Here is an 11,800-nt window from a genome sequence, read left to right on the forward strand (position 1 = left end):
CGCGCCTGGCTACCACAGCTCCATCTGTCACAATGAGTCATTTCCTAATAAAACAGCACGTAAAGAGATGATTTAGCTTTATTATAGCGCAAAAACATATTTGATTATAAGGACTTGGGATTAAACGCACTGTTACATGAAACCTAAAAATTATCAGCGGGCCGCTGAAGTTGGCGGACAGACGACGAGATTCCCACTCCCGTTGGAACAGTTCGTCGTCTGTTCTTGCTTTCCTTCGCTTGATTTGCACGGCAGGTGAGTAAGCTTTATTGAAAATTGTAATATGAGTGAATGGAAACCTTTTATGAAGATTTTATTTTTAGAGCGCATTATCTGTGTAGCCATATATCCACGTTTTTAGTCCGAGCCTCGTACAACACCAAGCCAACACAAGCCTCGTTCACCCTTATACCCTCATTCTCATGACTGCACAGCACTCCTTAGAAACCTCCGATAGATGTTGGCACGAGATTTCCCTCTAGGTAATATAGTGAGAAAGGATGTTTTAAAGTCTGAACAACAACAACAAAAAAGATTCACGCAGAAACTCCTCCGGGAGCTAAGTATAGGGCCCTATAACGCAATACCATTCCAATCTGTTTTTATTGCAATCTCGTGATTAAAAAATTACGTAACCGCTGACGCAAGCATCGGGCGGTCATCCGCAGCGCTATCTTTACCGACCAATCAAACGCTGTCGTCGTTTGTAGCAGGTCAGTTTTGTTTGCTTTAAAAACTAGTAACATTGCCTACATTGAGGGCGTTTTCTCATCTAATTGGCTGACAAGAGGCGAGCAGCACGCTGAAGTGGAGAGCGTTTCGATGGGGCCAAGCCAGCGCAGGATAAATAGATAACCAGAGGAGGAGGGTGGTGCCTGCGTACGCGATTGGTCAGCTTCCCCTTGTTTAGCTTGCGGTGGCTGGTCGATAATCGCGGCGGCGTGTTGCGGAACGCTAAGAATGCCACTTAAACGGATGCTCAGCCAAGAAGAGTTGGCAGAGTGATGTCGTATACGTGCCGAAAGGGCTCGATAACGTTACACTGCCACCGAAAAATTTTATTATACCCAAATAAGTCGGTGCTTTCCGGCAGGTGCGAGTAGCCTATGTCTGAGAGATCGGCGGGCATCCGTCATCTATTCATTTCGGAATGGGGCAGTCTCCAGCTATTAAGGAAAAAAATATATTTTGTTCCCCGTATTAGTGCATCTCTAACGCGTACGCGTCACTTGGACGCGGTGAGTTTTCGCGATCTTGTGACGTCGCGTGACAGGCAGGTGAAGTGGGTGCAGCCCGAAAACTTGTGGCCAATAGTAGGTGGCTAATGGCGAAAAGGCGTCGAATCGGAAGTAAGTATTTTCCTTTTGCTCAGTCCAATCATCCATAATCAGTCTGTACATGCCATATCAGATGGGGAGCTATCACGGCTTTCGTGATGTCGCGTGGAAGACGGGCGAAGCGGGTGTGGCCCTAAAAATTTTTGACCTGTCGTCAAGGGTGGATTGCAGAATTAGAATAGAAAAGTTTGGAATAGCTTTACTTTATAGCGCCCATATGCGTAAACATTATGCCACTTGCTCGTCTCCACGTATAGTCCGGTGTCATTATCAATGTTATGAAGCTTAATTCGACCACCATGAACCCTTACTGACCCTCAACCGTCATCAACCTTATCGAACATGATCCGGACCCTTATCAACTGGTATCGGTCCTTATCAACCTGGATGTCCAGCGAGGCCACACTACAATTGCTGAGGGGGTATGAAATGCGTTATTTATGGGTGAAATGCGCTTTTTGAGCTCGTTCTTTATTGAAACGTATGCAGTTCTGTGTGCTGGATGGGTGATTTCAATGAATCTATGCACTGTTCGCTTCACTTTGCTGTGCGCTTGTAGCCTCTGCCTTGCGTTGGTATGAGCCATCACGTTTACGGCTTGCTTATGGGGATATGAGCCATTGCTTACAGGGGTATTAATCCTGTAAGCCTTAATCTGTGTAACCTCTCTAACTTCAGCCTGCCCGACGTGTTTAACGCGGGGAGATTAGCCTGACCAATGTTGAAGTTGTTTTTCGTTATGTTCACGTCTTCTGGCGCTCGTTGAGGTTCACGTCTCAGGCACATGACCGACGAAGAAAAGTGGCCACACACTTAGAGCTTCTTTTTGTTTTTTTTTCCCTCTGGTCCTTGGGAATACTGTCCACCGTCTGCGCTTGACAAGTTCTTTGGTTCAAGCAGAGCTAGTGATGCGAAAGATAGGCCAGAAGCTCCTCTGGGAACGACAAGATTGCGCCGGCAGACCCAGCGAAGGCACCCCCTCGACCATCCTTCTTCATCTAGCTCTCTCTCTTATCGCTTGTTGTCGTTTTTTTTTTTTCGAGCTTCCTTCGCGGCGCAATACCGTGGCGAAAGAGAAATGTTGCGGCTTGAATAAGCGAGGCTTACGTTCCCAGCTAGGAGGGCGAGTGCGAAGGGCGCCAGCGAGAGAGACAAAAGTCAAAACGAAATTGAAGGCGCTTGAAGGAGACGCTGCCCCGAATGAAACACTTAGAACGGTTCGCCGAATTTTTGTTGCGCCTTTTAAACGATGCACGCAGGTTTCCTTTTTTTTTATATGGATATACCGTCGACGTCGCGGGAGTTACTGAAACCACATTCTTCTTTTTTTTTTCTTCTCCAAGGCTACAAGGTAACGGCACTTTTTTCTTTTTCTTTTTGTGCATCTGCGATGAAGGCATGGTTGCGAAATTCGAAGTGCAGGAGAGGACGATGTCACAACAATGTGTCCTATAAGTATAGAGGTCCCTCTGGGAGAACTTTCACGGTGGTTATGCAAATTTTTGCATCGTGTTGGAGTCCTTAGAGAACTGAAAGTGGTAGCCGGCGTTTGTTTCTGTTAGATGCACCCGTGTCCTACCTCAAAGGCACACTCCGCTCGGTGGTCAGCGAAGTTGTGACATGTCTTGCCCAGGACTCGTCTTCACGGTTTCAGTTGCTACATGAAAGTATCTCTGTCGTTAGGTTCCATGAAAGTGTGCCATATGGCTCGGTGTTTGATACGCATGCTGCAACGCTTGTGCTGGTTGTGAATTCAAACGATGTTTGTAGGGTATCTGCCATCGTGTACCCAGTGATCCTAGGTTGACGTGGAATGTAACAAAGAACAGCTCTTAGACGAACGCGGGAGCGTGCCGGTTGTAAGGCTACGCGAGTCTATACTAAGTAATGAACATAATGGACTTTATTAACTCAACGATTTGCCCTTGTCGGTGCAAAGAATTTTCGGACGCTGGCCTTGAAGAAGATCTTGGGACCATGGCCTCACATATCGCAGCTACAAAAGGCCACAAAAGCTCTGCTGCGATATTTGAAGGCTACTGGACTGAGTCAGCGTCTGTGATCCGGACTGAGTGACCGAGCGATATCCCCAGTGGACTTTCTCTTCTTCTTTTAATCTTTCCGTCCCCTTTTCCCTTTCCCCAGTGTAGGGTAGCCAACCGGGCTCAGTCCTGGTTAACCTCCCTACCTTTCCTTTATCATTTGCTCTCTCTCTCTCTCTCGGACGCTGGCCCGGGCCGTGCTCAGCAAAGAAAGCTATAAACGCATTGCTCCATGCGGTCTCTGTGATAATAGGCTCAGTAAGGGTTGTAGCACGCTGCATCGCGTTTATGTGCACATTATGTACACGTGTGTTCCCCTGATTTTGAACGCGTCTCTCTTAGCTAACTTACCTTTACTTTACGCCTTTACACGGCTCAAGGTTAGCCAGCCGGTGCCTACACAGGCTAACCTCTCTGTCCTTCCCTGTGTTCATCCTCATTTCCACCCCCATCACGCTTCCTTGCTTTACTTCACAGGAATCGGACGGTCAGGACATTCCGCGTGCAGTGTGGCGTATGGTCAATTCCAAATACACAAAGAACGAAAAGGAAGGTAGAATGACACGAATATTAGCCAGATAAGCGTGTGGCAAAAGTTGAAAAGCTTACTCATTCAACCCTTCTGCAACTTACTCATGAGTCGACTCACTCAGGCTCAGACCGACCCGTGATGAGTGTGAGCGAATTCTGGTGAGTTGTAGGGCCTGGGCTAGCATGCTCGGGCCTGCTACTTTGCACATTGAAAAAAGGAAAGGGGACAGAAAATAGTGATGAAAGGTGATGATGAGGACAGGAAAAAATGGATGCTTATATACACTAATACAGTAGCTTCCTTAAAGCCTTGCGTCTAGTCCGGCAATCTTCAAGTACTCTAGAGCAGCGCTTGTAGCTATTAATGCTACTCTACGGTCACACATTGCGGACAGAATAGTACTTTCATCACCTGATTTGCTACCCAACGCTGTATACTTAAACACGTGACAGCCGCTGTTATAAAGGCCACCCCGGCTTACTCACGACAGTGTACTGACGTACTGACTATAGTGTCACCTCTCCTTCTTGTTTTCTTCTGACAGGTCGGCCCGCCAGCATGGAGGACCTGATCGCCGAGCAGCTGGGCGTGATGTGCTTCGAGCCGACCGCGTCGGCCGTCATCGGCGGCCTGGCGCTCTTCCTGGAGGTGTTCGGCTTCGGCACCTGCCTCGTGTTCGCCCTGCGCAGGCGCAAGGGCCACGCCGCGGACGAGCCCATCTGCTACGACAACAACGTCGAGGGCTCCACGGATTTCGCGTGCTCGGCGCCGTACTGAGGCGTCCGCTCGGGGCTACGCATTCTCGCGCCCTTTTGGCACCTCCCGTCGCCGGAATGCCGCTGGCGTTTGCCGTATTCACCGAGTCTGCCGTATTCACCGAGGTTGCCGTATTCACCGAGGTTGCCGTATTCACCGAGGTTGCCGTATTCGCCGAGGTTGCCGTATTCACCGAGTCTGCCGTATTCACCGAGTCTGCCGTATTCACCGAGGTTGCCGTATTCACCGAGGTTGCCGTATTCACCGAGACTGCCGTATTCACCGAGGGCGTCTTTTTCGACGCTCACCGAGTCAGCGGACGGGTTCACGAATGTTTTCGTTAGTTAATAACTCGTGTATTGCAAGTCTTTCCCGTTTTATTATAGTAATTTCTGTCGCTGGGCCGCTGTCGCGTTGGCAAACGTTCGTGTGGCGCCGAGAGATCGTGTCGGAAATCGCGCGGCAGAAGTAACTGCTTTATGACCACTTCTGCGGCCATGCAACGGAAATTACTATCGGCACCAAGGTGATTTTCTGACATTGCAGCCACCGTCCATCCATCCGTCCCAAAATGAGACAGGAATCCGAAATTGTATTGTTAAGATAACCCAGTTCTATTATGTTTTTCACCTAGCGAATGATTAATTTGATGACACTATCGCTGTCACCATGTTTCCTTTGACGATTGGCTGGCGTCAATTCTTAAGCGTCATCCTTGCCTACGAACCGCATTGTGAACGCGGTCCCAGGTGGCTGTGAGGCACTACGCGTGTAACTTTTATGTCCCGACGGGACCTTCCGGTTCTCTGTGCATTCGTTCTGAACCGGTGAACTTTTCGCGTTGACGAAGGCATTCGAGGAGGGAGGAGTTGGCGATTCACTGCACCTAAGCGAGCATGGCATTCTCGGTGCCGATGACCGGTGTTTTCCTGACTTCACTTCTAATCAGTGGCGGAGACCAAAGTTTTTTTTTATCTTGGTGCACTCCTACAGGCACGAGCTAGCCTATTCGACGAGGCCAGACAATTTTCATCGTACATCATAGCCTTCAACATGAAGTACTCAGCCAGAGCATGCGTAAGTGCTAACTGCTATTCAAGTTCTCGCGTTGAATATCAGTTTTTAGACTTGGGAACTTCTAGGTGGCGCTGTCGATTAACGCACCTTGATAAAAGGGGCGTTGTTCAGGCTGACCTGTCAACTTCACTCTCATAATACATTTCTCGCTTTGGTAGGGGGAACTAGCTAAGTCTAGGAGCGCCGGCAAAAGCAAGCATTCTTCATTTTTATCTCGTAACGCAGCTCTTTTAACATCTAGAGTTACCCAGGTAGGATTTCACGTGCTCGTAGTGAAATGTAATTTAATTGCATGTCTCTCAGTTCATGCAGCGAGAACACCTTGGCTTTGGAATCACCTTTTGCCCGCCAGGTGCGTGGATGACTGCCAGAAAAATATAGGGGAAGCATAGACACAGGGACATCCCTTCTTAGCTATGTAAAAGTAAAACCACGATACTACCATTGTTCTGAGATTCTGGCCTCGTCTCTTCTGGCTCCTGTGGAGATCGCAGGCAATGATAGCAGGTCGGCTTGGCATTCCGGCACAGTTATACGAACGCCCGTCGCCGCGGTGACACAGGGAAGGAAGGCGGGCCCTGTCCATTTGTTCCAGAGGTGGAACATGTGTCGTTTCCGGAGAACAAATGTCTAACCTGTCACCAATTGTGTAACGTGTCACCAAGTTGTTGAGTCTGCCCCGATTCGAAAAAGCTGCGGTAGCGTATCGGAGGTACGAAAACCGTGCATCTGTTGAAGTTGCAATCAGGTGTAAGCGGAGCGCAGACCCACGCAAGGACCGCGCAAGGACCGAGCATCGCGGGCAGGAGACTGATAGATCCGACTCGTGCACGCCTGGCCATGATCCGCAGTGGTCTCAGTAACGACATATTTAACGTGGTTTAAGCGTGATTCACATGGAAGGCCGAAACGTTGACTGTGCTTGCGAAATAACGGGTGGAGTCTCAGTGACAGCGAATCACGCCGTACAAAATGGTGACGCAGACTGGGTGCTTGCGGTGCGATTCGGTGCAGCTTGTGCGACGTCATGTTTGTCCGCGGAAGAAACAGGCGATGTTATCTGGTCCGCAATACCGCTTTACCAGCACACGTAGGCGCAATAAGTGTCGTCGGCGGGAGCATTACCGCTTTAACCAACGTGCCATTCACGTTATTCGATGCGTGTACCGACCCGAGCAACATTACAGAATTCTGGTACCATCAGGTCCTATTCTCTTCAGCAAGCAATGATATTTGTGCTTACACCGTGGCTTACACAGATGTTTTAAACAACTGGATCATTCCGGAGGGCTCGCCACGTTATCGAACGTCGCCAGCACCGACGGAGTGTGTGGCACCGAGCCTTGAGACATACTGCGGCAGTGCTTATACTGCCTACTACGCACGAACAGAAACGGCACGGGAAGCAGAGGAAGAGAAGGACATAGCGCGGGAGCATAAACCAGATGGCGTGGCCGGTTTGTTACCCTACTCAGGTGAAAGAGGATTAATGGTAGAAGAAGGAGCGATAGCGAGAAGCATCACTACTAACGCGCACGCGCAGAGATGCACGTCGAGCCTAGAAGCTAGGGCATGGAAGTCTTGTTTGCATGTAGGCACCCTATCTAGAATGGGTAATTGAAAAGCGGCCTTTTCCAGTGTATCCCTCAAGGGCACGATATGCCACCGAGTAATCCTGATCACGCACGTTGCGTGTGTAAATTCTATAGCGGGCCCTGCTATAGGTCACAAGGCGACGTAGTCAACCCTCTGGTCGCTCCTAATTCACTGACTCGTGAAAAGTCCTCCACGTATTCTGTGGCCTATCGGCTAGGCGCATGAGATGCTAAGGTTTACAGCGCTCAGTGTGCGCCCCCTAACGTTATCTCGTTGTCGTTATCGTTATCTCGATAACTTTATCTCGATTCCGGCCATTCGTGTTCGTAGCGCGTGTTCCAATTTGTACAGGCTGCCAGAAACTCGTATGCAGCTGATGAATGGCGTACTGTGCAGTGTTGTTTGTGCCAACCGCCGGAGGTCTCTTGGTCAAAACAAACTGATTCGAAGAGAGTGATGTCGAGGGTTTTAATAGCGCTCTCCTCTGTTGTACTGACAGATGGGCCAAATCACGCAATAAGACACAGCTTCAGTTTACTTTTGCGGCTACCAAGGCGAGAAATGAAGGCGACCTTGCAGTATTTGGTCAAATCAGTCAAATCAGGTCTCGAACCGATGGCCCTAGGTAGACGGCGCAGGCGTACTTCTGTGCGCATCGTTTCTACGTTCAAAATGAGTCTGCCTGCTTCGTCGTACCACAGAAACTGTCTAAGCAAAGGTTGGCGCTTCGCTGCAAGGCACAGGTCATCCTCAGCTGGACCTTTCACCGCGAGGCAAATTATGCGCGGACGTCTCCGAAGCATGTGTAGAGTGTGCAAGTCATCAAAACATGCATGGTGTTGATTAGCGAACACGTGTCTCCAGAAGCCTGCGCAGTGTGTACGCGTTAAAACAGTGAACGAAGGTAACTAACGACATTTCGTTGTCGCATGGGGTCACTTTGTTAGCATCGTAATTCGAGTTTCAAGAGAACCCTCGCATACAGTGTTACCGCAGAGTTCATCACCGCATTGCTTCATTGATTAGGTGTTAAATATTGATTGTTTCTGTTAGTAGATCTATAGAAACTGACCATATAGTCTGTTCCGTGACGCGGCGTTTTAGACACGAGAAAAAGTTGTACAACGGGAGCGATGACGAACATTAGTTGCACCGTCTTGCCAGTAACACGCGGGAACGTTGTTCACGATGTCTGCTTGGACCCACCGTAGTATGATTGTCATCCCGCGCACGATACAACAGTTTTGGCTTTGATGCAAGCGGCATTGTTTTCCAAAAATTTAAATTGACTGTCAATTCTGAGCTTCAGTTCCCATCAGATGGTTTACTGGCCATTAAAAAAATAATGCTTCCAGGATACAAGCGGAAGGTAGCTTTGAAAGAGTCACTGTTGGTGGCAGCGGTTGCCAATACTTCGCGATTTCCTTCTTTATCTGCCAGTTCCAATGTGCTTGCAATATTTCATGCATTTCACATCATTGTACCATGTCGTCTTTGTTGTGCTCGTCCAAATTACTTCCTGCAGCCGTCTTGTCAGCTTGATCCCTGTGCGAAGGCTTGTGCTTCACTGCTTTCTAAACCAGTTACAGCCAACACCGCAAGACCTTCTCGACAGCTCTGACACCAGCGACGTTAGTTGCCACTTCTACTCGGAAAAGCTCAGCTTGGACAGAAAAAGAAAAGAGAAAAAGATGTGGGACCTCCGTGGTAAGAGGAGGTTAGAGAGAGCGTGCTGACCCGAATACAACGTTCCCCGGCGCGGCAGAGGTTCCTTGACGTGTGAAATGCCCGCCAAGCCTCGGGGCTTTGCGACTTGCATTTTTAACGTATGCCCGCGTATCTGCAGCGCTGAAGACACGCCGCGACGTGACATGAAGCCACGGTGCAGGAAGACGCGTGGGCTTTCTACCGAATTGGCTCCGTCTGCTTTCGCGACGCGCTTTTAGCGAATCTCCCGCCGCCGCAGCCTCCCGGTGTTTTCCAACGCCCTGCCTGCCTGCGCCCGAGGAAGGTGTATTTGAACGTCGGGAAGGCCACATAAGAGGAATACAAAGAATACTCGCAAACGACTCCGTCCAGACGCACTGTATACTCCAAACTCGTCGCCGCGCAAGCGAAAGAGCAATATGTACCGTTCCTTTCTCTCTCTATAGAGCCGTGAAAAACAAGAAAACTGTAGCACTTGAGCAGGCGGTGTACTGGTAGTATTGAGAAACCGCCTGGACGGAAAGCCATCAAAGGGGTCGGCAGATGTGTTTTTCGTTGATATTTTTTATTTTCTTTCTCCCGGTAAGGGTGTGGATGACGGTGAATGTTTCCTAAATAAACACTTCAAACTGTCGCAGTGTTGTTATTCTTATCCTTCTTATTTATTTCATCTCCCTCTGGAATGTTATCGCGAAGACGTCTTTGTGCTCAATGCGTCTGAAAGCGAACGTGGGAAAACGCGCTGACATGCGAACAACTTCTGCGCGGTTGCTTAAGCCAAAGCCTTAGCCATTCAGGTTAGATACGCTTGTGAACGACAGCGCAGCTCGAAGGCTTTCGGTTCGCTCCCCGGTCTGTTGTGATATGTTGCAAGCTGGAGACTTTGAAGTGACTATAAGCAGAAGAAACAGCCTGACATTCAATTTCTATTTTTGCTCTGTCGTAACAAAGAACAAACAGAGAGTGGAAAAATTTAAACGATTCCACGTCATAGTGAAGTCGATCAAACACAATCTCTTCTTGAGTGAATTGGGGGTGAGAATGGGGCGGAGTCATTCAGCACGGCGCTATATCGCGTCACACTTCGTGCACGGGAAGTATGATGGGAGAGCCGTACAGCCTTCTTTTTTTTTTTCTTTTTACTGCACGGTCTTCGGGTTCGGCTGACATTGTCACACTGTACATGCCCGCGCAAACGGCTCACTTATTTAGACTGCGCTATACTCGACACTGGCTCACGAAAAGGCTATGTATTTAGAAAGAAGTCGTAAGGTAAAAGCAGAGAGGTTAACCAGGCTGAGCCCGGTAGGCTACCCTGCACTGGAGGAGGTGGAAATCGCATTGAAAGAGAAGGAAGAAAGAAGCTCACAGTTTGCACTGTTACACACACAAGCGTTTGATCGCTCAATCAGTCAGAGGTGGTCATGCAGGCTGGTGCATTTCAAGAAATGCACCAGCGCCTTTGTGGCCTTGCACATAGCAGACGTCCGAGGTCACGGGCTCAACATCTCCTCTGTGAAGTGCATGTCGTCTAAGCGCCCTAAAGCTGTATGAAGGGCACTCCTCTCTTCTTCGTATGTGGGGAATTCACACGGGAGATGTTCGGTCGTTTCTTCGACACCACATGTGCTGCAACTGGGATCGTCTGCCATTCCAATTAGAAATGAGTAGGCGCTTTCGAAAGAAACTCCTACTCGCAGATGGCGCAGTAATATTTCTTCCCGTTGGTTATAACCAGGTGAAAGTAGCAATGTCATATGCGGGTCCATGACATATAGGTGCCGATTGGTGAACTCCGGTGTGTTCCATTTCCTTACAGAAATAATATGGGCAAGGCCGCTGAGGTGCCGCGCTGCATCCGTTCTCGACAACAGTATCGAGGTGCTTTCACATTTACCATGTGCCTCACGACCGGCTTTGTCGACACTTTCATTGCAGTAATGTTGCAGTGCCCAGGTAGCCACTGAAATACAAGGTTGTGGCCTCTGTCCACCGCTTGATGTTAGCATAATGGTATCTCTGCCACCGATTGTTCATGAGGGCTGCGGCGCATTGCTGAAAAGAGTGGTAGCAGAGCTGCCTTTGAGTTACAGAATGTAGCGCAGTGGTTTGATGGCTGTACTCCACATATAGCGCTGCGCTGTGAGGGTGGAAAGTTTGGACCCTAACGATGTTGCGACGTGGCCGATATTGAACTTCTTGCAGGTTGACATCGACGGAATCACTACCGCACCAGCAGAGCTGGTTAGAGTCGAAGACCCACTTGTATAAATGTAAACTGGATTGCAGTATGAATCGTGCAGTAGATGAGCGACTCTTTTCAAGGCACAAGTTGGCAAGTCAACTTCTTGTGTGCTCGTGTACCTTGAATTTGGTGCGCGTTAAAGCACACCAAGTTTTCAAAATTAATCAGGTGTCCCCCACTCCAGCGTGCCGCATATAATCATATCGCGGTTTTGGCACGTAAACCCCCAGAGTGTAACTCTTAATCTTCTCCACTTCGCACACGTCGCCTCTGTAGTGTTAAATTTGGCCTTGGTAATATGCAATAAAGCCAGAAACAAATTTAGCCAAAGTATATGAAAGCAACAGACTCGGGGACACTGTCAGTGGGCGGGTGAGCGCCAGTAGATTACCATGAGATATTTTGTCATTTAAGAATCCCTCTCACCTTTATTCTGTTTTTATTTTCCGCAAGAAAGTTCTGAAAACGCGGCTGAGTCACTGGCTCCTCTATAGCCTTACGTAATCCT

The 11,800-nt window shown here is 48.9% G+C and overlaps 1 protein-coding gene across 5 annotated transcripts in view; it reads left to right on the forward strand.

Annotated features, from left to right (window-relative positions):
* The window catches only part of LOC139049596 (uncharacterized), a 279,537-nt gene extending 269,856 nt beyond the window's left edge, over positions 1–9,681 (forward strand). For all 5 annotated transcript variants that reach the window (XM_070525168.1, XM_070525169.1, XM_070525166.1 and 2 more), the window contains one exon: positions 4,456–9,681. In XM_070525168.1, the coding sequence (XP_070381269.1) occupies positions 4,456–4,688 (233 nt within the window). In that variant the 3' untranslated portion in view covers positions 4,689–9,681. The remainder of the gene's footprint in view (positions 1–4,455) is intronic.
* The last annotated feature ends 2,119 nt before the right edge of the window (positions 9,682–11,800 follow it).

This window comes from Dermacentor albipictus, chromosome 9 (genome assembly GCF_038994185.2).
Source record: "Dermacentor albipictus isolate Rhodes 1998 colony chromosome 9, USDA_Dalb.pri_finalv2, whole genome shotgun sequence".
Taxonomy (NCBI): domain Eukaryota; kingdom Metazoa; phylum Arthropoda; class Arachnida; order Ixodida; family Ixodidae; genus Dermacentor; species Dermacentor albipictus.